Source organism: Geotrypetes seraphini, chromosome 1 (genome assembly GCF_902459505.1).
Source record: "Geotrypetes seraphini chromosome 1, aGeoSer1.1, whole genome shotgun sequence".
NCBI classification, from domain to species: domain Eukaryota; kingdom Metazoa; phylum Chordata; class Amphibia; order Gymnophiona; family Dermophiidae; genus Geotrypetes; species Geotrypetes seraphini.
Window position 1 is genome coordinate 116,155,146 of NC_047084.1, and position 26,475 is coordinate 116,181,620.

The 26,475-nt window shown below is 48.0% G+C and overlaps 1 protein-coding gene across 2 annotated transcripts in view; it reads right to left on the reverse strand.

The window, feature by feature from the left end:
• IL11RA (interleukin 11 receptor subunit alpha) overlaps positions 1–26,475 on the reverse strand; it is a 205,978-nt gene that overhangs the window by 87,371 nt on the left and 92,132 nt on the right. For both annotated transcript variants that reach the window (XM_033936489.1, XM_033936499.1), the window contains exons 2-3: positions 8,217–8,313; positions 6,937–6,997 (exon numbers count right to left, since the gene is read on the reverse strand). In XM_033936489.1, the coding sequence (XP_033792380.1) occupies positions 6,937–6,997; positions 8,217–8,313 (158 nt within the window). The remainder of the gene's footprint in view (positions 1–6,936; positions 6,998–8,216; positions 8,314–26,475) is intronic.

Consider the following 26,475-nt stretch of genomic DNA (forward strand, 5'->3'; position numbering starts at 1 on the left):
CTTCCCCATTTTCGGCGGGTGACCCGCGGCTAAAATGCGGTGGCCGCAGGTAAACCGCCACCGTGTCATTCTCTAATCTAATATAATAAAACAGTAAGCCGCGCATGCACAGTTCCTATGCGTGCGTCCGTTTTCCGTGAGCTGTAGCTAGGAAGGCGCATGCGCGGCTTACGGTCTTCTTCCTCCCCCACCCCACCCCCGCCGAGATGGATGTCGGCCGCGGCGGCCCGAGGCGGATGTCGGCTGCGGCGGATGTCGGCTGCGGCGGCTGCTGGCCGCCCGAACCTCGCTCTCTCTCTTCCTCTCCCCCCCCAAGGCGAATGTCGATCGCGGCGGCTGCTGGCCGCCCGAAGCTCTCTCTCTCTCTCTTTCTCCCCCCCCCCCCCCCCCGAGGCGGATGTCGACATAAGTAGGGCATGGAGTTCAGGAGGAAGGTATGGGGGGAAGGAAAATACTGCACAGGGAAGTGGGGTGGGAGGGAAATGCTGCAACACACGGAAATGGAGGGGCAGAAAAGGGGTTGATGGACAGGGGAAGAGGTGCTGATGAACAGGGAGGGGGGCTGAAACATGAAGACAGGCCTACTGCTGGACAGGGGGAGCAGGAAGGAGGTGATGATGGACAGGGGGAGGTAAAACAAAGGGAGAAGGGCTTCTGCTGGATAAGGTGAGCAGTGATGGGGTGGTGGAGGACACAGGGGAGGTAAAAGGAAGGGAGAATGGACAGGGGGAGCAGGCAAGGGATGGAAGTGGACAGCCAAGGAAAAAAAAAAAAAAAAGACAGACAGAAATACAGAAAGCGGCTAAGGAGAGAGAAAAAAAAATAAAGACATACACACACACATATATTCTAGCACCTGTTAATGTAACGGGCTATAAGACTAGTATAGATATATTTTACACCCCCATTGGCCAGATGTTCAGTGCTGGGCTATGTCTACATATTGGATTCAGCAGCAAAACCGAGTACAGATGATAGTGAAAGCTGTACCCAGAGAGCTAACTGGGCATAGTTGGCACTTGCCATTTAACGAGTCTATTTGCCCGGTTAGCTGTGTGGGTACAGCCCTGGATATTAACAGTGTCTGCATAACTTCTGGGTCTGCCCCAACTCCACCCCTGGACTGCCAGGGCAGTCAGAGGGGATGCTGAGGGGCATTGCCCAGATAAGTGCTACTCAAATTCCCCTCCCAAAGCTGCTTATCGCATTTTAACTGTCCAGGAGCCTCTCTTGCATGGTGAAATCCTTTTGAATTTTGAACCTTCAGTCAGTGGCACAGCAAGGGTAGGAGGTGCCCAGGGCGGAGGCTAACCCCTCTCCCCCTTTGCTTCTTCCATGCCACCCTCGTGCCCTCCCTCCCCTCCCCGTACCTCTTTAAATCTTCCCCAGCGCAAGCAACTTCTCCGGCACAGCTGTGGCTTTCCCTCTGATGTCATTACCTGAACCCATGACTAGGAAGTGATTGCAGAGGGGAGCCAGGCCGGAGAAGTTGCTTGCACTGGCAAAGATTTAAAGAGGTTTGAAGGAAGGACGCGAACGTGGCACGGGGAGCGAAGAGTTGCTGGCGTCCTCTACCAAGACAGCGCACAGGGCAATTCCTCCCTCTACCCCCCCCCCCCCCACACACACACACACACTTACTACACCACTGCCTTCGATTATTTTTTTTTTTTTTCTAGAACTTGGGATTGAAAGTTCCAGAGATAAATTTTGGGGTCCTTTTATCAAAGCAGGCGTTAGCGGCTAGCACGGCAGGCGGTTTAACGCGCGGTATTACGTGCGTTAAACCCCCCTACCGCAGCTTGATCAAAGGACCCCTTTGTCTGTGGATCTATATTGGGTTCACTCCTAATCTGCACAGGATCTCTCTCTGCTTTCCAGCCTCCCTCCTTCCACCTTCTCACAGAGGTCTAAACAAGGCTCCATCACGCGCAGCCTTTGGCATCCCAGATGCTGATCTAGTGCAAGGCTCGTGGAGGTGCACACTTTACTAGTTTATGTGAGGGGGGTTTCAGTAGTCCCACGTGACGGGCCTCGTAAACAAGGCAGCGCAGCTTACAGGACATTCTAGCTGTAATTGGTTGCCAATATACATGAATTGACTAGAAATGACGTCCCATGATCCATTTTTTTTTTTTCTTTCCTAATGCAGAGAATAGGCACGCTTGAGGGGATGTCACAAACTGCCACTTTAGGGGGGAATTCTGCAAATGGCGTCTAGAAAGATAGGCGCCTATCTCTTGTCAATCACACTTAGGTGCTTATTACCTTAAAACGTTGGCGCCTGTAATGAAGGCCAGGGTTTTAAAAGCCTACATTAGAAATGCCTAATGGCCGGATGCACAGAGATCATCTTTAAAATTCTGTGGGTCACTGCAAGGCCAATTAATTGACCAATTAGAAAACGGCGATTGCTGTTCAAAAATTTTGCATGCAAATGAGTTTCCCAGAGTTCCGCCGTGATCCCGTCCGATCAGATGTCGGAGAAAGTGACTGACACAAGCACAAAGCTGGAGAGGCCGTAGGCACCTAGGCCAATCAGAGTCTTAGGCCCCTCCCAAGCATCCCAGGATGCACCTGGAAGGGGAAGGTCTACCATTTTGAAGAGGCCGGCCTGCCAGCAGGAGGGAGTGGGCATCCCTATTGGATTGCCATCTAAAAGGTGCATGGAGTTATGTATGGGGTATCAGGGGCTCAGGGGATGTCAGGGGTTCTGGTGGATGTCAGAGGCTCACGGATGCCCTGGTAGCGGGATGGAGTAGGCATCCTTCCTGACACTCTTTAATTTAAAGGTGGGGGTGTTGGCGGTTCACGGGGGGCCCAGCAGCAGGAGGGAGTGGGCAATCCTCTTGCCATTCTTCAATTTAAAGGTGGGGGTGTCGGGAGTTCGCTGGGGGGGGGGGGGCGGCAGCAGGAAGGAGTGTGCCTCCCCCTCCTGACATTCTTTAATTTAAAGGTGGGGAGGTCAGGAGTGTGGGGGCTCTTGGTGGCCAAGGCAGGAGGGATTGGGCTTCCCTCCTGCCATATCTTATTTTTTTAATTGTGGGGGGAGTTCCTTGAATGAGTTTTTAAAAATTTTTTTAATGGGGACCGATATTGTGTATGGCCCGCACAACATCTATGCCCATTTTTTAAAAACGCTTTTTTTTTAATGCTACTAGCACCTCCAGACCTGTCAGAGATTTTGGAGCATTAAAAAACGCTCATATTGAAAGGTCACTTTGGGCAGCCACAAAACTTAGAGACTTGAAGAAAGCGCAGATGTTTTATTCAGCATATGTGGACCCCTGAGTCCCAAGCTGGCTTCAGAAGTCCTGAAACCAGGAAGTTACAGAGATATTTATTCATTTTTCTGGCTATACAACTGAATTCTAGAAAAAAACTTTTCACGTGTTACTTTTCTTAACAATCATTGGTGCTAAGCTCACACTAGCAGGTCACTAGCAGGTGACTTATCTAAGCCCTGCAGTCTTTCTGTTACATGTCCAGGAGGGCGGAATACAATATCGTATGCTGAGATAACCATAAGAAGCTAAAACACCCAGTGCAGGCAGACTAGAACATGAGATAAGTTAGGTCTGCAACTAAACATAATTCAGCATTTTATTAAAGAGAAAACTTAGTTCAACACTTGGGAAAACCAGTCCCAGACTCCTTCAATATGTGCATCATATGGGTATCGATCGGAGTGCTCATTTTAACATTGATGAGCTCGTTGTAATGTATGTACATACGATTATCGGAGTCTGCTACAAACCACGGAAAAGACTGCGATTTGCATTTTGTGCCTTGCTAGATACAACGCTTTATCTCTCAACCTGTTAAGACTGGTTTAGCCACGACCGTTAAACGCCCAGTGAGTTTTGTGAATATCCCCCTATGTCCTTTCGAGAATCGGGCCCGGCAGCGCCCAGGTCTTTCTCCACCCCTAAACACTCCTAAGAAGATAAGCACCAATCGCCCAATTCATTTTAACTTTCGTTTTTTTTCAATTAAGAACTCGTTAAAGCTCACAATTGAAGCCAATGTACTAAATGCTAAGGAAGCCTACTATAGAATTTCCCCTGTAGTGCCTTATGCGCTGTGTGACCAGCGCAAACAGGCAGAACATGGAAGTGTCATGGACGTGTCGCCTACCAACACCCACACTGTATAGAAGTGCATATTGCAAGGCACATGTATGTGCAAGGCGCTATGTATGTTACTAGGATACATTTAGACTGGCCAGCTTATGTCAGCCATTGATGTGGCCTAATTTTCGGCTCTCCAGAACGGTTTTGCTCTACTATTCTATAATGGGTTAGGCCTCCCTTAACACCATTAGAGAACTGGCACTCAGACCCGTATGGATACTCGTGGGGTATAACACCTTCAAAGCAATCCCAGGAAAGGGACTTGAGAGTTTTGATCGACAAATCGATGAAGCCGTCCACGCAATGTGCGGCGGAGGCAAAAAGGGCAAACAGAATGCTAGGAGTGACTAAGAAGGGATCACGAACAGATCGGAGAAGGTTATCATGCCGCTGCACCGGGCCATGGTGCGCTCTCACCTGGAGTACTGCGTCCAGCACTGGTCGCCATACATGAAGAAGGACACGGTACTACTCGAAAGGGTCCAGAGAAGAGCGACTAAGATGGTTAAGGGGCTGGAGGAGTTGCTGTACAGTGAGAGATTAGAGAAACTGAGCCTCTTCTCTCTTGAAAAGAGGAGACTGAGAGGGGACATGATCGAAACATTAAAGATAATGAAGGGAATAGACTTAGTAGATAAAGACAGGTTGTTCACCCTCTCCAAGGTAGGGAGAACGAGAGGGCACTCTCTAAAGTTGAAAGGGGATAGATTCCGTATGAATGTAAGGAAGTTCTTCTTCATCCAGAGAGTGGTAGAAAACTGGAACGCTTTTCCGGAGTCTGTTATAGGGGAAACACCCTCCAGGGGCAGATAAAGACAGATTGTTCACCCTCTCCAAGGTAGGGAGAACGAGAGGGCACTCTCTAAAGTTGAAAGGAGATAGATTCCGTACGAAAATAAGTAAGTTCTTCTTCACCCAGAGAGTGGTAGAAAACTGGAACGCTCTTCCCGAGTCTGTTATGGGGGAAAACACTCTTCAGGAATTCAAGACAAAGTTAGACAGGTTCCTGATGAAGAAGAACATGCGCTGTTAGGGCTAGTCTCGGTTAGGGCGCTGGCCTTTGACCTAAGGGCCGCCGCGTGAACGGACTGCTGGGCACGATGGACCACTGGTCCGACCCAGCAGCGGCAATTCTTATGTTCTTATGACCCTATGGGCAGGGGAGAAAAGACTTCAAGTGTTCACAATGGCCAGTTGTTCGATGACTCTTGTCTGATCAGCCTTATGTGAGCAGCAGAATCACGCCTAGTGGCACCTCACGTGGACGTAAGGTTTTCTGGGCCTAAATACTGGTGCCTAAGTTGAAAGCATGTGCCTTCGTGCCAAACAGGCCCACAATCCACTCCCTAACCACTTTTGGTAGGCGCCTACGCCTACCACCCAATTCATTTTAATTTAGGCCAGTTTTTTAAACAATTACGTTAGATGCCTGTATTGGCTAGGCGCACCAATCTAGGCGCCTAACTTTAGGTGTCTTTTATAGAATCTGGGCCTATTTGCGCTTCTTTACTGCGCTTACATTTCGGACACATTTTATTCAATTGCCCCTATCAGCATAATCAGCCTCAGCATTCTGTTACAGTGGTAACAGAATGGAACAATCTGGAGCGTACCATTGGCTCAGAGCCTAACCATGAAAGACCAAGTAGACTCCTTAATCAGAAAGGGTTTCTTCACTCTCTGGGAGCTTCGGTCCATTAGAACAGTGTTCTTCAACCACCGGTCCATGGAACAGTGCCGGTCCACAGGGCCAGCACGTGCATCAGGCCCTAAACAGTGCGATCGGTGCGGCGTTATCTTCGAGCCAGCTCCCTCTTCCTAACTGATTCGGTGCACAAAGCCACGGGCAGTGGCTCCTACGCGCGTCCTGCGCCTGAACCGGAAGCCTTCTCTCTAACGTTGCAACGTCAGAGGGAAGGCTTCCAGATGAGGCACGGGACCTGCAAGGTGCAATTAGTACTATTATGGGGCGGGGTCTGGGGTGGAGATTGGGTAGAGATGGGCGGGGTCTGGCCCACGAGTTAGCCCAGTGTTCTTCAACCACCAGTCCACAGACCGATGCCGGTCCACAGAATAATTTTTTTATTTCTGCCGGTCCATAGGTGTAAAAAGGTTGAAAAACACTGCATTAGAGCATATTTTGATATGTCAGCATTTAGAATTCTGGTACAATCCCTCGTACTGAGTCAACTTGATTACTGTAATATCGCGCATTTGGCAATTTCCCAGAAGAATATGCGGCGATTACAACTGGTGCAAAATGATGATTTTTGGGTTGAAGAAGTTCGATCATGTAACGCCTTCCTACCGACTTCTACACTGGCTGCCGATGGAGGCGCGTGTGAAGTTCAAGTTTGGATGTTTTTGCTTTAAGGTATATTCGGTTTAGCCCTTAACTATATAACTGACCTTTTCTCTTTCTCAACCAACCAAGAGAAGCTCACACTTGACTTTTGTTTCTCCACCGGTTAGAGGATGTAAATTTAAAAGACATCATCACCTTCTCTCACATCAGGCAGCTTTATGGGGTAAAGATCTGGAACAATTGCTTTCGCCTACTACTTATGGGGAATTTAGGAAACGCCTAAAAACATATCTGTTCCTGGCGTATTTAGGCAACTGACCTGTACTATCTTAGTCCACAATAACTGATCTCTAGAGCTGTTAATCACTAGCTTTTAGCTTTGTTAATTCTACTCAATTTGTAGCATCTTTTAATCATTGTAAACCTCATAGAACTTCACGGTCCTGCGGTATAGAAACGGTTATTATTATTAGTAGTAGTATTTGTCGGATACCTTACCTGCCATTAGCTCTGTCACATGGTAGGGTGATGCTGGTTCCCAGCTGACCGTACTCAACTCCTGAAATATTAAACATCGTTGCGTTCAGTTACGGCTGTATTGAGGATCTAGAATTCCAAAAGCACTGGAGATCTTCTATCCTACGGAGCTCTAGATAATGAATCGGCCGATCGCTAGGACAGAACAGCGGCTGAAAACCAGGGAAGTTGGCGTTCAAATTCCATGTCAGGTAGAAGCTAAGGACTTCATATGCCAACTTATGTCAACAAGTTAATGTGCGCTAAAGTGATTTAACACAATTATATAATGAAAGCCCCAAAACGCTCAATGGGGCCTATTTACTGACATGTGCCATCAGAGAACAATACTTCAGGGTATTACTGCCACTTAGGCAGCTGCCCATTTAGTTAAGTGTTGGAATTCTGTACATATGTTCAAATATCACATCTAAATGTGGGCAGACCGTAGGTCCATCAAGCCCAGTATCCTGTTTCCAACAGTGGCCAACCCAGGTCCCAAGCTTGCTGGCTCCTCCCCCCAAATGACATCAGCTTGCATAGAGAAATCGCTGATTCCAAGTATTTAAAGTGAAAATTGCTGATTCCCAGCACTTTCTTCACCGTGTTTTGCCTCTCCTTCAGGAACAGGCCAGGTTTCACCATATTCACAATGGTTTTTAATAGAAAACAGCGAATAACATATGGAAAAGTAATTTGCAGTTTTTCTCTATGTGCGGTTCTGTTAATCCCCTATCACAGCGAATACAGAGGGAGAAGTGTAATTTAATATAAACCGTTCTGAGCTCCCCCCGGGAGAACAGTATAGAAAATTGAATGAATAAATATGATGTGGAGCCATGAAACTTACAAGTTATTCCACACTTTTCATTTCAATGAGTGAAACGCATCTAGTAAATGGGCTCAAATATAGGGAAACCAAGGCATTGTGACATCACCGATGTGGCTGGCTCTTAGGCATTGGAGGAATGGGCATTATGACATCACAGTAGGAGGGGCTGCTGAAAAGTTCTCAGCCTACCATAAAAGAGAAAGGGGAGAGTGTGGTGCAGTGGTTAAAATTATAGCCTTAGCACCCTGAGGTTGTGGGTTCAAACCCACGCTGCTCCTTGTGACCTGGGCAAGTCACTTAATCCCCTCATTGCTCCAGATAGATTGTGAGCCCACCAGGACAGACAGGGAAATTCAATAAAACTGTTTTGAGCTCCCCCGGGAGAACACTATAGAAAACGGAATAAATAAAATACGGACGATCCTCTTACCTTCCTCTCCCCACCGGGATGAAGAGACTGAAGTGGAAAGCATGGCCGCCGTGAGAGCCACCATCATCCTGCCAAGACATGCTCCACAGCTGGTCATCTGAGAAAGAAAATGAGAGAGACTCTTTCAGAGACAAAGCCTTCCTCTTGAACCAGCCGCCTGTGGAAAGTCTTAGTGAAACGTGTAAGGAGTGGACGGGGTGAACTGAATACCACCGAGTCCCGGAATTAAACTTTGTAACAGTCGGAGCACTTCAGCAGCAGGGTAACAGCAGCTGACTCCCTTGTACAAGTTGTATGAGGAGACAGAAGTGCTCTGGACGAGTAGCTGACCAATTCACGCTTACAGTTACTTTATTTGATATACAGTGTTCCCCCGCGGTTCGCGGTTCCACTCATTCGTGGTATTCTCCGACCGCCTCTTCCTGTACTAAAGTCGGGCTGCACCAATCCGGAGCTGCATGTCAAAGCAGCTCCGGATTGGTGCAGCCCGACTTTAGTAAAGGAAGAGGCGGTCGGAGCATTCCGCGAGTGATTTCCTTCACTCGCGGGCACTCCAGCTGCCCTCTCCTGCCTCCCCAGGCGAAAATATTCACGGGGGTTCCTGGAACGGAACCCCCGTGAATATCGGGAGAGTACTGTACTGCCATTATTAACAAAAAAACAGTCAAATCAAAGCGGTTAACAATAGATAAAAATCAAAGGGAAATAATTAAAAACGAACATTGCAGGTAATACAGAATGCCGCGGCTAGATTGAAAACAGGAACGCCAAGATGTGAGCACATTACCCCCCTGCGATCCATCACCCCCCCCCTACCCCCGACGCGATAGGGCATTCCCCTGCCACTATCCGGCACCCCCCCGACGCGATCTGGCACCCCCCGCCACGATCCGGCACCCCCCTCCGATGTGATCTGGCACTCCCCGCCACGATCTTGCACCCCCCGCCACGATCCGGCACCCCACCCCCGACACAATTGGGCACCCCCCGTCACGATCCGGCATCCCCCCCGACACGATTGGGCACCCCCCGCCACAATCCCGCACCCCCCCGCCACGATTGGGCATTCCCCCGCCACGATCCGGCACCCCCCGATGCAATCTGGCACCCCCCGCCATGATCCGGCACCCCCTGCCACGATCCGGCACCCCACCCCGACACGATTGGGCACCCCCCGCCACGATCCGGCACCCCACCCCAACACGATTGGGCACCCCCCCCCACCACGATCCGGCATCCCCCCCCGCCACGATCCAGCACCCCCCGCCATGATCCGGTACCCCACCGACACGATTGGGCACCCTCCCGCCACGATCTGGCACCCCTTGCCACAATCCGGCACCCCCCCCGCCACGATCTGGCACCCCCGCCACGATCCGGCACCCCCCCGCCACGATTGGGCATTCCCTTGCCACAATCCGGCACCCCCCCAATGCGATCTGGCACCCCCCGTCACGATCCAGCACCCCCCGCCATGATCCGGCACCCTACCCCAACACGATTGGGCACCCCCTGCCACGATCCAGGAATCCCCCCGACACGATTGGGCACCCCCCCCCCGCTGCTTCTTACCCTCATCTGGGCACCCCGAAGATCGGCCTCCTCGTCTGCTGGGCCTTGAGCATCTGCGCATGCTCAAGGCCTGCGAGTTCACGTTCAGATCGTGGCGGGGGTTGCCCGATCGTGTCGGGGGGGTGTCAGATCGTGGTGGGGGGTGCCCAATCGTGGCAGGGGGTGCCCAATCATGGCGGGGGGTTGCTGGATCGTGGCGGGGGGTGCCAGATCGCATTGGAGGGGGATGCCGGATCGTGGCGGGGGAATGGCCAATCGCGTCGGGGGGGTGCCGGATTGCGGGGGGAGGGTGCCTGTTCGCGGGGGGGAGGGTGCCGGATTGCGGGGGGGGGAGGGGGCGCTCCTAAATCGAGCCATGCTCGGTTTCCGAGGCACCGATTTTGCAAATGATTTGCTGGTCTTGCAAAACACTCGCAAACCGGTGCACTCGTAAACCGAGGTACCACTGTACTTAATTTGTCCAGCATAATCGTTGGTGTCCTGCCTCCAGCAAGTTTACACTGCTCTCAGATAACTATTTTTTACTTATTTGATATATTTTTTCTAAAGTAAGAATATGTGATCAAACAGGAGGACGGCAAAAGGGACTTTGAAGTGCTATGATGGTCCCTTTCTTACAACCATTGCTGGCATTTTTATGACACTAATTGGTTGGTGACTGAGCACTATTTATAATTATACACTGGTATATTTTTTGGCACGTATGAAGCTAAGCATTTATGATGTTCCAATATAGAGGAAAATAACTTGTGGAGTCATTGTTTTCAGTTTGATTTTTAACACAAGTTTTTATTCTTGCTCCTGAATTTGTTTAGTTATGCCAATTTTTACATGGCACAATCCCAGAATTTTTAAAGAGCAAGATGTTTGGTTAACAACCAACAAGATCATTGCGTTCGGAAAATTCTGCATTGTTGAAGACGGATATCAATCCAAAATATGTGGAAACCAATGCAATGACTTTTTCATGTGCAGGAGTAAAATTGTGCAATTCTCTTGTTGGGCAAATTTGGAAATGCAATGATAGGAGTTCATTCAGAAAGTTGTTGAAAACACAACTGTTAATGATAAATCAGTAGTCAAAGGAATGCGTCGTTGTAAGACATACCGTATGTACTCGAATATAAACCAGTAAGGAAGCCGCTCAGCGCCGAGAAGCAGCGCTAAATCGCGCTGCTGCGCGTGATGCTCAGATGAAGAAATTGGATCGTGCAGCCGGTTAGCAGTGGGGCAGGAGTTTGGAAAGCTTGCGCCTGTCCACTGCACCTCCACCAACGATCAGCAGAGGTATGAAGATAGGGCAGGGAGGGGGGGCAGAGGGCAGAGCCTGGGAGGGAAAGTGCAGAGCCTGACAGGGGAAGGAAGGAAGGGTGCTGGGCACAGAGCCTGACAGGGGAGGGGAGGGAGGAAGGAAGGGTGCTGGGCGCAGGGCCTAACAGGGGAAGGGAGGGAGGAAGGAAGGGTGCTGGGTGCAGGGCCTGACAGGGGAGGGGAGGGGAGGAAGGAAGGGTGCTGGGCGCAGAGCCTGACAGGGGAGGGGAGGGGTGGATGGAAGGGTGCTGGGCGCAGAGAATGACAGGGGAGGAAGAAAGGGTGCTGGGTGCAGAGCATGACAGGGGAAGGAAGGAAGGGTGCTGGGTGCAGGGCCTGACAGGGAAGGGGAGGGGAGGATGGAAGGGTGCTGGGCCAGAGCATGACAGGGGAGGAAGAAAGGGTGCTGGGCGCAGAGCCTGACAGGTGAGCGGAAGAAGGAAGGATGCTGGGCACAGAGTCTGATAGGGGAGGGGAGGGAGGAAGGAAGGGTGCTAGGTGCTGGGCCTGACAGGGAAGGGGAGGGGAGGATGGAAGGGTGCTGGGCGCAGAGCATGACAGGGGAGGAAGAAAGGGTGCTGGGCGCAGAGCCTGACAGGGGAGCGGAAGAAGGAAGGATGCTGGGCACAGAGTCTGATAGGGGAGGGGAGGGAGGAAGGAAGGGTGCTGGATGCAGAGCCTGACAATGGAGGGGAGAAAGGAAGGGTGCTGGGCGCAGAGCATGACAGGGGAGGAAGAAAGGGTGCTGGGTGCAGGGCCTGACAGGGAAGGGGAGGGGAGGATGGAAGGGTGTAGGGCGCAGAGCCTGACAGGGAGCGGAAGAAGGAAGGATGCTGGGCACAGAGCCTGACAGGGGAGGGGAGGGGAGAAAGGAAGGGTGCTGGGTGTAGTGCCTGACAGGGGAGGGATGGAGGGAAGGGGGCTGGGTGCAGAGCTTGGCAGGGAAGGGGCTGGGTACAGAGCCTGACAGGACAGGACACTTGAATATTAAGCCACCCGACTTATACTCGAGTCAACCATTTTTTTATTTTTATTTTTTTTCCTCCTTTGTGGGGGGAAAGGGGGAGTCTTGACTTATATTCGGATCAACTTATTTTTGAGTATATATGATAGTTCTGTCTGTTTCTACCTGTCCTGATTTGTTTTACATTTTATGTATGTAATCATTTTGCAAACCGTTTTGATATAAAACGGTATAGAAATTTTTTAAATAAATAAATAAAAGAAACACAACAGGGAAATTAATGCTGTACAATTAACAATACTAGACACAAAAGGGCAAATTCTATAAGAAGCGACCGAAAGTTAGGCCCTGTTCAGCGCGATTCGAGTCAAATTGGGCGCCGTTTAATGAATCACGCTGAGCGGAACCCATTTTGGAGGCGCCCAAGAAAATGGCCGGCTCTAGGCACAACTAAAAGTTAGACGCCTCGCTGAGCGCTTAAGCACGCTTAAGAGCAGCCATTCTGTAAGAAGGCGCCTCACACGTAGCCACGCCCACGCCTAACCTGCATAACGCCTACTTTTTGAAGGCTGCCTAAATCTGTAGAGGCGCCTTGTTACAGAATCGCGCTTTCTTGATAGGCGCCTAGGTTTCAATCAGCGCTGATTAAAAAGCTTAATTGAGCTTGTTCTTCGATTTCGATAGGAGCCTCCGAAAGAGGTGCCTGACATTAGACGCCGGTTACGGAATTTGGAGCCAAAATGACAATCAAGGACAGGAAAGATTTACAATATCAAGAGATAAGAACAAATAAGGTAAAAACAGGAGGATAGGGGGAAAAATGCGAGAAGAAGGAAGAACTAAACTGAAGTGTTAAGAACTAGAGTCAAACGCCAGTTTGAAATACAGTTCCCCCTCCGAATCCGTGGTTTCAGTACCTGCGGATTCGGTTATTCGCAATTTTATTTTATTTTTTTTAAACAAAACTCTGCATTGGACCTTCCCCAGACCTTACCTGGTGGTCTAGCGGCGACGCGGGGCAGGATCGATCGTCCTACGCCCCGTGCAGAGCCGTCATCAAAATGGCTGCAGGAGCGTAGGACGATCGATCCTGCCCTGCGTCGCTGCTAGACCACCAGGGAAGGTCTGGGGGAAGGTCCGGGACACGGGAGAGAGGCGGGGGCTGGGTCAGAGCCGGCTAAAAATTATCCACGATTTTTCAATGTTCGCGGGCCGGCTCTGCCCCTAACCCCACGCGAGCATTGAGGCTCTGCTGTAAGAGGCTTTCAAATGTGATTTAAATGATTTAAGAGATTCACTTTTCCCCTCCCCCTTTCCAATATGGCTCATGTCCACCTGTATCTTGCACAGATTCTATAAGAAACCCGAGCGCAGCCCTCTAGAACCAGTACACGGGCATAGGATGCGGCCCCAACCCAACCAGACATTTTGATAATATACATTCAACTATCATGATCACTCCACCATCGCCCCCCCCCCCCCTCACAACAGTCCTTTAAAAATACCTCAATGGACAGAATACTTAAATTCGATTGTGTACGAGTGTGTTGGTGTCAAAAATAATTCACCCAAGAAAATGGGCTATTTTTAAAACTGCATTCTCCACCAAAACCGTGATGAATTTTCACCATTCATCTTTCTTAATGTACTGTCATTTATTTATTTATTTACAGTACTCCCCAGGTATTCGCGGGGGTTCCATTCCAGGAACCCCCGCGAATATTGAAAAACCGCGAATACAGATTTTCGCCTGGGGAGGCAGGAGAGGGGCAGCTGGAGCGCCGGCAAGTGAAGGAAATCACTCACGGTATGCTCCGACCGTCTCTTTCTGCTTTGACACACAGCTCCTGATTGGTGAGGCCCGACTTTAGCGCAGAAAGTCCCGGTCGGAGAATACCGTGAATGACCTGGACCGCGAACCACAAACTGCAAATTTCCGGGGGAACTGTATTTTTAAAATTTTAAAAATCACTTAAATCTAAATGATATATTACTACTATTAATTATTTCTATAACACTATTAGACACACGCAGCACTGCATAGAATCACAAAGAAGAAGAAAACAGTCCCTGCTCCAAAGAGCTTACAATCTAAACAGGCAATGCAGATAAACAGGATGTCATGGATACAGTTAATCAGCTGGCTGGGTTGGAGGGCAGAGGGGAGTCCAGGACAAGCAAGCCATTGTGACATCACAGATGAGGTTGGCTCTTATTGGTGGAATGAGGTATTATGACATCACAAGCTCAGCTCTGCTTCCCAAACACTGAAACTCTTCACACTACTACTATGAATTAGTTCTATAGCTCTACTAGATGTACTCAGTCCTGTAAAGAGTGACAAAGAAGACAGTCCCTGCTCCAAAGAGCTTACAATCTAAACAGACAAACAAGATGTCATGGATACAGTTAAGGGGAAGGGTTAATCTGCTGACTGGGTTGGAGGGCAGAGGGGAGTACAGGACAAGTAAGCCATTGTGACATCACAGATGAGGTTGGCTCTTATTGGTGGAATGAGGTATTATGACATCACAAGCTCAGCTCTGCTTCCCAAACACTGAAACTCTTCACACTACTACTATGAATTAGTTCTATAGCTCTACCAGATGTACTCAGTCTTGTAAAGAGTGACAAAGAAGACAGTCCCTGCTCCAAAGAGCTTACAATTTAAACAGACAAACAAGATGTCATGGATACAGTTAAGGGGAAGGGTTAATCTGCTGGCTGGGTTGGGGGGCAGAGGGGAGTACAGGACAATCAAGCCATTGTGACATCACTGATGAGGTTGGCTCTTATTGGTGGAATGAGGCATTATGACATCACTATCTCAGCTCTGCTGCCCAAAGACTGAAACTCTTCACACTACTACTACTACTACTATTATGAATTATTTCTACAGCACTACAAGATGTACACAACACTGTACAGAGTCATAAAGGAGACAGTCCCTGCTCCAAAGAGCTTACAATGTAAACAGACAAACAGGATTCAGCCTCTGTGCCCGGAACAAAGCCACAATTAAACTAGCTGGCAAAAGCTCCCAAAAAAATAGAACTCCAAATACCACATATTCCTGGCCACTGATTTTCTACACATTTCCCCTATCAGGGACAGTGTCCCGACCATAGTTAAATGGACTAGGTTTGTTTCCTGATTGTAGCGAGCTCTTGAAGCATAGAGAAGAATGACTACAGTTCCCACAGCAACAGCTGTTATAGGGGAAAGCACCCTACAGGAATGCAAGAAAAGGTTAGATCAGTTCCTGCTAGACCAGAGCATACTCAGGTAAGGTTAGACTCAATTAGGGCACTGGTCTTTGACCTAAGGGCTGCCTTGTGAGCGGACCACTGGCCTGACCCAGCAGCGGCAAATCTTATGTTCTTATCTTCTTACAGAATTATTCAAATCTGAAACAAATAATAACCACAAAGTAATTTATTGGCAGGGAAGGAAAAGACTTCAGAAATTTCACTGAGGGCCTACAATGGAGTCTCGTGAGCTGGACTCTTAACTACTTGGATTTTTTTCTGGTTTTTGACTTAAGACAGCCAGGGACCCCATGAGGAAGGCATTTTCATTTTGCCGAGACACGGCACGAGACATTTTTTATTTTATACATTACCATAGTTTTCGTTCCATAAGATGCACTTTTTCCACCCCCAAAAAGGGGGTGGAAATTAGGGTGCGTCTTATGGAGCGACTAACCTCCATAGGCAGCCCAGGCACCCCCCCCCCCCCCAGCTCGCGAGAACTGACTGCAGCCAATTGGGGAGCGGCACCGGACCAGGCAGGAACGCAAAGAGCACTCGCCTGCCTTCTGCGCTGCTCTACCCGAACCGAAGAAGAGCCGTCCGGTAAGGAAGACAGGCAGGAGCACGGAAAGGGGACTTTAAAAAGAGATAACCAATAAGAGCCAACCTCATCAGTGATGTCACAATGGCTTGATTGTCCTGTACTCCCCTCTGCCCCCCAACCCAGCCAGCAGATTAACCCTTCCCCTTAACTGTATCCATGACATCTTGTTTGTCTGTTTAAATTGTAAGCTCTTTGGAGCAGGGACTGTCTTCTTTGTCACTCTTTACAGGACTGAGTACATCTGGTAGAGCTATAGAACTAATTCATAGTAGTAGTGTGAAGAGTTTCAGTGTTTGGGAAGCAGAGCTGAGCTTGTGATGTCATAATACCTCATTCCACCAATAAGAGCCAACCTCATCTGTGATGTCACAATGGCTTGCTTGTCCTGGACTCCCCTCTGCCCTCCAACCCAGTCAGCAGATTAACCCTTCCCCTTAACTGTATCCATGACATCTTGTTTGTCTGTTTAGATTGTAAGCTCTTTGGAGCAGGGACTGTCTTCTTTGTCACTCTTTACATGTGACTTTAAAAAGAGATACCGGGGGGAGTTCTGCCCGTGCTGCCTATGGGGATTATTAATCTATCACCTGTATACTGGTGTCTAAACAAAGCATTGAGGACAAAGAGAGGGCCAGGAAAATGCCACTTCTTTCCCAGTATGACCCCCGTGATTTTGCAATAAATAGTCTCATGACCCTCCCAACCTCTCAAGCCTTCAGTATGAGAGCAGGATGCTTATCACCAGGAAACAGAAGCTTAACCAGGCCTCTCCTTAGAAAGATGTGTCAGCTCGAAACTCAGACGGGTCCTGTCAACCCCGGATTTCCCCCTTTTCAGATATTTTCTTCGCTCCCATGACCTCCGCCCGACTCCCCATTCATCTGTCCACTTTGGCAGGTACTCCTCCACCATTAAAAGTGCTTGGCCACAGTGCAAAGCATGACGGATAAGAGGTTGGCGTCCACATCTCACAGAGGACAAGAAAGAGACAACAAATAAAAGCCAAAGACAGAGGTGAAGAAGTTGTCGGGTGGGGAACAGGGTAAGTGGAAGAGAGCGATTTAAATATCTCTGTGGCATAAAGACACAGGAAGCAGGTCTTTTTCAGTCCAAAGCAAGCTCCGGAATGAGAGGGCAGAGGATGAAGGTGAAAGGGGACAGACTGAGGAGTAACCTGAGGTAATACGTCTTCATGGAAACGGTAGTGAATTCATTGGCCTCCCAGTGGAGGAAGTGGAGGCAAATACACTTCCCCCTCCGTATTCGCAGAGATTAGGGGCAGAGCCAGCCCGCGAATATTAAAAAAACGCGAATAATATTTGGGCCGGTTCTGCCCCTAACCCCCACTTCCCCCGGCTATTTTAAGCCCTGTAAGACTCCCCTTAAGCCTTATCTGGTGGTCTAGCGGGTTTTCGGGGCAGGAGCGAGCTTCTCACGCTCCTGCCCCGTGCAGATCGCTCGCAGGAAATGGCTGCCTTGAGCTCCCATAGTCTCTCGAGCCATTTCCTGTGAGCGATCTGCATGGGGCAGGAGCGTGGGAAGATCGCTAGACCACCAGGTAAGGCTTAAGGAGAGGCTTACAGGGCTTAAAATAGCCTGAAAAATGAAAATGCATTTTATGGTTTAAAACCGCTAATAAGCGAATCCGTAGATACGGAATTCGCAAATATGGAGGGAGAAGTGTACTGTATTTGAACTCAAGAAAGCTTAGTGCATGGGCGGGGGGGGGTGATTCTATAAGAGGTGCATTAATAAATAGGCGCCTAAGTTAGGCATGTAACTTAATTAGTAAATTGGCTTCAATTATGAGCTTTAACAAGCTTGTAATTAAAAAAAAAATTAATTGGCTGATAGGCGCCTATCTTCTTAGGCGTGATTCTATAATAGATAGGCGGCTATGGCATGGTGCCTAGTGACACCTAACTCCCAAGTAGACTGTTTAGGGGTGGAGACCTTAGGCCAGGGGGCCGAATCCAGTTGGGTTTTCAGGATTTCCCCAATGAATAAGCATGAGATCTATCTGCATGTACTGCTTTCAATGCATATTCATTGGGGAAATCCTGAAAACCCGACTGGATTCGGCCCTCAAGGAGGGACTTGGGGGACCCCTGCCTTAGGCGCCGCTAGGTACGATTCTCTAGTCTAAAGGACTTACATTTTATTGTAAACCGCTTAGATTTACCTTGTGTTTTTTTTTTTTAATTTGCGGTACATTAAATAAATTGAACTTGAAGATATAATGTAGGCCTTTAAAACTCTGGCCTACATTATAGGCGCCTACGGTTTAAGTTAGGCGTAGGGTTACCAGACGTCCGGATTTCCCAGGACATGTCTGGGGGGGTCCGGATGGCTTTTCGAAACCCGGCACTTTGTCCGGGTTTTGAAAAGCTTCTAGCAACGAGCGATGGCGAAACGGCATTTGCGCGTGCGACGCGGTGATGTAACGCACAGGCACACAACGTCGTCGTGTCACGTCAGCGCACACGCACATGCTGTGCCGACGAGGAAACAGGTGGAGGGGGGCAGGGCTAGGGGCGGAGCCGGGAGGCAAAATGGGGCGTGGCCGGACAGAACGGGGCGGGCCTGGGAACGGGCCGGATTTTCGTTTATGGAAATTTGAGAACCCTAGTTAGGCGTGATTCTGTAATAAGCGCCTATGTGTGATTGGCAAGAGATAGGTGTCCATATTATAGCCATATATCTTTTGAATGCTATTTATAGAAGTTTCACCCGAGGGTTTCTAAGGGAGAGTAAGAGATGGCAGGAGATGGCATGAATAGGCCACACGAGTGATCTTTATCTGTTTTCAGTTTTCTCTGTTTCTATTAGAGAATGACACGGTGACAAAATTCATCACTGCTCCCATCCCCGCGGATAACCGCGGGAAATAATCCCATGTCATTTTCTAGTGTCTATTTCAACCTCAGTCCTTCTACACCAGCATTCTTCAAAGCAAAGCTTGCGGGTCAGTGGTTGTGGCCATTCATACTCTGATTCTTATGTGAGCCAAGGATAATGAAGCCATTGTGACATCACTGATGTGATTGGCTCTTAGGCACTGGTGGAATGAGGCATTATGACATCACAATATCTGCTCTGGATACCAGAGACTGTCATTCTGTAGTGTCTGTTTCAACCTCAGTCCTTCTACACCAGCATTCTTCAAAGCAAAGCTTGAGGGTCAGTGGTTGTGGCCATTCATACTCTGATTCTTATGTGAGCCAAGGATAATGAAGCCATTGTGACATCACTGATGTGATTGGCTCTTAGGCACTGGTGGAATGAGGCATTATGACATCACAATATCTGCTCTGGATACCAGAGACTGTCATTCTGTAGTGTCTGTTTCAACCTCAGACCTTCTACACCAGCATTCTTCAAAGCAAAGCTAGCGGGTCAGTGGTTGTGGCCATTCATACTCTGATTCTTCCCTCTCTCTTTAAAGAATGACATGAAGATGGCTTCCCGCGGTTATCCGCGGGGACGGGAACGGTGATGAATTTTGTCACCGTGTCATTCTCTAGTTTCTATATAAAACACAAGAGGTGGAGAAAGAGCTCCGTAGCCATGCCTTTTCACGTATATTTCATCGTATTTGATTTAACATCTGTTCAGTGCTCTTGGGCGTTCACAGAGCTCAGTCATGCAAGATGTACAGAAAATTGGACTCGGGACAAAATCTCCATGAGACACACAAATATTAGGGCCAGCCCAAGGCTATATTTATTTTCCTTTCTTGTAGTACAAGAAAAAGGAAAAAAAAACCAAAACCCTAGTAGAACCAAACAATGCCACATATCCAGCCATTTCCACATGACAGGGAACTCTTATAGAACTTGACGTCAAGGTTACAAGGTCCCGGCAACCCCCGCTAAGAACCTTGCGGCTCAAGGGTGGGCCGCCAGTCCTTGAGAAACGATCAAAAGCAAACGCCAAACATCCTCTGTCTAATCAGATCGGTGCTCCAGGAGCAGCCGCTCTACGGCATGACTCAAGTGTTAGGATGAGTGACGGGAGAAGAAAGGGAAGGACCCTCACAGAGACAGGCCCACACCAGGCATCCATGTGTGGAAGATGAACAAGGAAAGACCGTCTCAAGCATATATTGAAAATCCAAAGTGAGCTAAATTTCCAGGGGCATCTTGATTGCAATTCCAGAAGATGTTTCTACTGATAAGGAGGACCTGAAGGATATTTTGCGATCCTTGGCCTTAAAATTCAGCCTTAATTACTCGCAGAATGCTCCTTGGTAAAACGTTTGTGGTTGATGTGCAAACTGGAAGTTTTTGCAGCTGAAAAATACAGTAAGAAAAGATCGGGAAATCTGGAATTCTGTAGATTTGGTGGCTATTGCAGGGCTCAAAGTTACAACTGTTCTTTTGTGTTATTGGGGGAGTGTGAGGTGCAGTGGTTAGAGCTACAGCCTTGGTTGTGGGTTCAAATCCCACACTGCTCCTTGTGACTCTGGGCAAGTTACTTAGGGCTAGATTCAGTAAAGGCCCTGCCTGGATCGCTGTATAGCATCTGTAGATGGTCTGCACATGCCCGGCAGAGCTAAATTTTACTTTTTATAACTGGTTTTAACTTTTTTTTTTGCGAGCCCGTGGTTCACTGCAGGGAAGGGCAGGAGAGTCAGGGCGGCAGGAAAGATTTGGGGTGAGAGCAGGGTGGCGAGTCGGCGTGGCATGAGAGATTCAGGGCGAGAGCAGGAGATCGGGGCAGGCAGGACATTGGGGCTGAGAGCAGAGAAGCAGGGCAGAGAAGCAGGGCGGCAGAAGGCAGGGCAATCGGAAAGGACCTCGTCGCTTATTTTCGGATCGGCCAGCCCAGTCGGTGTTGCTTTTTTATTTTATTGAATCGCTTCCTCCCTACATTTGAATACCGTTCCCCCTCATTTGCATGCGCGGATCGGAGGATGATGAGGACAGAGGTTAGTGAATCGGGTCCGAGGGAAATCGGGTCGTAAAGGGGTCGCTAAGTGGGCGGAAGTTGATCGGTGGGCTTAGTGAGTCTAGCCCCCAGGTACATTAGATAGAATGGGAGCCCGCCGGGACAGTTAGGGGGAAAATGTTTGAGTACCTGAATGATTTGTAATCTGCACTGAATTGTAGGATATGTGGAATATTAATTATTATTTTTTTTTTAACTCTATTCATTTCAAAACTTAAAATCAAGTACAGTGGTGCCTCGCATAACGAACGCCTCGCACAGCGAACTTCATGTCTTGCTTCCTACAACGAACTTCGTTTCACACAACGAAGTCGCCCGAGCTGCATCCTTCCGCGCAGGCACTGCGCTTAACTGCCCTCTCTCCGCCTGGCTCCCTGTGCAGTGGCGGACCGTCGGCTCGCAGGGGCCCGGCGCCTACTGCTGATGCGTTGGGGGGGGGGCGGAGCTACTCTCGCCGCTTCCCCGATGCTAGAAAAAAAAAAAAAAATGAACAGTTAAGTCCCAGTTTTTGCCGCTGAGACTCTGCCCTCTCTCACTGTAAAATTAGACTCTACTTAGTCCGTCTTTAAATTTAAAAAATGTGTGTTGTTTTAAAAAACAATTATGTTTTTAGATGTATCTAAATAAAAATAATAACCAAAAATTTATCTTTTTTTATGTCATCTTAGCATATTTTATGCTACAGAACGAATTATTTTTTTTAACATGTATTGTTATGGGAAAACGCGTTTCACATAACGAACTTTTCGCATAACAAACTTGCTCCTGGAACCAATTAAGTTCGTTGTGTGAGGCACCACTGTATAATAATAACATACATCAATTAAACTTTCAAATACACTTGAAATCTTACAAATATTCCTCATAATAAAAATAATATCCCCCCCAAACCAATTATGTACATAAATATTATTTATCAATAATCAAAACAGAATTTCCACCCTCACCCCCCCCCCTCCTCCTACTGTCTTAAAAAATTTTTTTCAGGGAAAATAATTTCTAATCATTACAATATTCTATTAATGTCCTCCACACATTCTTAAATTTATTATAATTTCCTTTTTGGACCGCTAAGGTCCTTTCCATTTTATAAATATGACAAACAGAGTTCCACCAAAAACAATAATTCAACCTATTCCAATTCTTCCAATTATAAGTGATTTGTTGAATGGCAACTCCTGTTAAAATTAATAATAACTTATTATTATTAGATGAAATTTGTTTCTTTGCCCTCATTTCCATACCAAATAATACTGTGTCATAGGATAATGCCACTTGATTCTCTAAAAGGGAATTAATTTGATTCCAGATTGATTTCCAAAATTCTAATATATATGAACAATAGAATAACAAATGATCTTTTTTTAAAAATTGGATAAACTCTGCGGTACAATATCCTCCTACTTCACATATCAAATCACTAGAAAGACTACTGAACGTCAGGAAGACAATAAAACTCACTTCTTCTTCCAACCTTTCATGAAATAACTCCAGTCTAAATACCACTGTCTACGCAACAAGATCAGCAAGAAAGAAAGGGTGGGGTGGGGTTGGAAGGGGAGAGAGAGAGAAGCACTAAAAGGGTACTGAAGATGGGAAAGGGGCCTAATAAAATGAGTGGAGTGGGGGAGGGGCTGTGTGGAGCGGAGTGTGGGCGGGGTCATGGGTGGAGTGTGGGTGGGGTCATGGGTGAAGTGTGGGCGGGGTCTTGTGTCCTCTCTTTCTTTGCCTTCACAAATATGGTAACCCTCATTGAACTCAACAAACTTGATCACCTGAACATCACAAAACTGGACACTGGGGCCTAAATTCTTTATATGGCGCCCAAGAAAAGCGCCTTCTATATGCCGCGCTTACGCCCGGGAACCATGACTAAATTTAAGCACGGTTATTTGCCCCAATGAAAACTTGATGCAAATGTCCCTGCCTAAATTTGGGCACAGATGCCCTGATTCTGTAATTACACACGTAACTTAGAGGAACGCCCCCGATCCACCCGTGATCCGCTCATTTCTGTGCCCTCTTTTCTGACTCGTGTGTAAAACATAGACGCAGATTCTGCACCTAAATCTATGCGCATAATTTGTAATTGATTTTAATTAGCACCAATAATTGGCACGAATTAGTTTGTCATTCAATTAAATTGCACGCACAATTATTTAGCACTTCTTATAGAATTAAGGGGCTTGCCTTTAAATATCAACCTTTGCTTTGTACATATTCTGAAACAGAAACATGATAGCAGATAAAGACCAAATGGTCCGTCCAGTCTGTCCATCCGCAGCTTCTGCTGTCTCAGTGTATCGCAAACTGTGCGCCCCGGAGGATTCCAAGTCTGCCCCGAGATGCTGGCAAGGAGAAGAGGCACCGGTGCCAGCTGACTGTTTATCCGGCATGCTTCTTGCAGTGAAAGGCACATCCTACAGTCAGTCAGCCGGCTCCTGCACGGACTTCCTCCCTGTCCGACAAGACCAGGCAGGCTAGGGCGGGACTAGGGGATTGGAAAATCTGTCAACCCTACACATGCCTGTCCCAGGCTTTCTTGAATTCAGACACAGTCTCTGTTTCCCCCACCTCTACCGGAAGACTATTCCATGCATCTGCCACCCTTTCTATAAAAAAGTATTTCCTTAGATTACTCTGGAGCTTGTCACGTCTTAACTTCATTTTATGACTTTCATTCCAGAGCTTCCTTTCAAATGAAAAAAACTCACCTCATACACATTTATCACATGTTGGTATTTAAACGTCTCTATTAGAGTCGTAGTCGGGTCTTGAATAGACTCCACCTCTGAACCTGTGCTTTGCTGTTCCCTGCTTATGAGTTTATCTGTATCGGTGGGAGGATGGGGAGGGGTGGGTGGGGGGTAGGGGCTTCTTTGTTGGGGGGTGGGGGTATGGTGGGTCCGGGGAGGACATAAGAGTCCAGTCCTCCGCGGGTGTTTGATGAAAATGTATCCCATGGTTGTTATTGCCGTTGTATTTACTGTTGCTTAATAAAATAGATTTGAACTAAACGTCTCTATCATATCTCCCCTCTCCTGCCTTTCCTCCAAAGTATACAGATTGAGATCTTTAAGTCTGTCCCCATACGCCTTATCACGTGGACCATCGATCATTTTAGTAGCCTTCCTCTGGACTGGCTCCATTTTTGAAGGTGTGGCCTCCAAAATTCTGTGTGTGTTTAATGAGGGCAGTTTCCAGACCTGTACTGCCTATCATTCGTGTAAGAAGAGAGATGTGCGGATATGTTTGGCTGTGAGGACTGGTTTGATGGTACACAGTCAAAAGCGCGCAGGACTTTGGCGCTCCGACAATCCCGCAGCGACATTTGCGTGCGGGACATATGCGTGCCACCGCTTCCGCAGCTTTGAAGCCTTCCCATTAACACTGTGAATGGGGATGTGGGGAGACAAGTCCTCCCCGTTGGGGGGGATGGGGGGAAACCCCCCCCAAGTACACTGAAAACTCCTGTTCTCCTTTCCGTTTTCACTGTTTAGGAGTTTTCAGTGTGTCCCCTCCCCCAACGGGAGCACGAGGACTTGTAAATGTAGTGGGGGTTCCCCCCATACCCCCCCCCCCCTCAGAGCACTTATGGAAAGGCTTCAAAGCGGCGGCACGCATTTGTCCTGCATGCAAATGTTGTCGGGGGATTGTCAGCGTGCCAAAGTCCTGCGCGCTGACGGGTCACCGGTTTGACTGCAGTTGTTTTTGCTGTTTCTTAGAAACTGCCCCCTTCGGTGACTGCCTAGTTTTGCCCTGATGTTTGAAACAGCCCTGCATAAATCTACTGTGAAATCTCGGGATGTGAACCGTGGTGATATTACTTCCAATGGGTCAGAGGTGGAAGTCAGTGGTTTGTACCGGGGAGGGTGCATGGAAGTGAAGCACTCCCAAAATAAGCCCAGAAATGGCTCGGAGTCGTGTAGTGAGGTCAAGAGAGCGATGAGGAAATGTAATTCACGAGACAGCATTAGTCATTGTTGTAGGCTTCAGTTCCTCAATGAGCCCAGTCAAAGGTCTCGTAGCAGCCCACATTGTACATGCAGCTCTCCAAACCTAGAGCGCAAAGCAAAGACTATAAAACTGACAGCTGATCTGTACCATGTGGTGTGATAACCACACGGAGGATTTCTTTCTTTTGTCAAATTTCCATTATTTACCAAGCATTACATCTTGTACATAAAGAATAGAAAATGTACTTAAGCCCGTTACATTAACGGGTGCTAGAATAGATGTGTCTGTCTGTCTTTCTTTCTGTCTCTCTCCTTGGCTGCTATCTGTCTGTCTGTCTTTTTTCCTGTCTCTCTCTCTCCTTGGCCGCTATCTGTCTGTTTTTCTTTATTTCTGTCTCTCTCCTTGGCCTCTATCTGTCTGTCTGTCCTTTTTTTCTGTCTTTCTCTCTCCTTGGCCACTGTCTGTCTTTCTTTATTTTTGTCTCTCTCCTTGGCCGCTATCTGTCTGACTGTCTTTTTTTCTGTCTCTCTCTCTCCTTGGCCACTGTCTGTCTTTCTTTATTTCTGTCTCTCTCCTTGGCCGCTATCTGTCTGTCTGTCTGTATGTCTTTTTTTCTGTCTCTCTCTCTCTCCATGGCCGCTGTCTGTTTTTCTTTATTTCTGTCTCTCTCCTTGGCCGCTATCTGTCTGTCTGTCTGTCTTTTTTTCTGTCTCTCTCTCTCCGTGGCCGCTGTCTGTCTGTTTTTCTTTATTTCTGTCTCTCTCTGTGGCCACTGTCTGTCTGTTTTTCTTTATTTCTGTCTCTCTCCTTGGCCACTATCTGTCTGTCTGTCTGTCTTTTTTTCTGTCTCTCTCTCTCCGTGGCCGCTGTCTGTCTGTCTTTTTTTCTGTCTCTCTCTCTCCTTGGCAGCTATCTGTCTGCTGTCTCTCCCCTTGGCCGCTGTCTGTCTGTTTCTCGTGCTCCTTCTCCCACCTACCTGTCTTCTGTGTGTGTGTCTTTATTTCTGTCTGTCTGTCTATTTCCGTGCCACCTGCCTGTCTTTTTATCTTGGCCCTTCTCCCACGTACCTTTTTTTTTTTGTTGTTTAGAGTGCAAAGGGCAACCGGCGCACAGAAACCGCCGCTGGCTCAGCTGTAGGAAGTGTAATAGGAAAGCGCTGAAAACCGCCGCACGCACTGAAAACCACCACCCGCGCTCACGCATGCGCACGCGCCGCTACTACCATGTCTCTGCCTACTCTGCCATGGATCACGGAGGCAAAGATCACGGAGGTAGGAGTGCGCATGCGTGCTTAGGGTTTTATTATAAGGGATATTGACTTATCCTCCTTAAGTCCTTTCAAGATTGTATTACACACAAGTTATTTTTCTCTAAATATAGAACATTTCAATCTAAAAGTTAAAACTGAACTACATCTCATCTATTTAAACATCGGTGCTGTGCTCAGATCCGCAGACCTCAGTGCTCAAATGAAATCCAAGTGAAATCTCAAGCAGAGGCTGCTGGCTGGGACCATCATAACCACAGCACAGTCCCATACAATGACACTCACAGACCATATCCAAGCTGCTGACCACAACTACGGACTACAAAGCGTTTCGAAAAGATATAAAAACCATACTATTCAAAAAACACATCCCAATATTATAA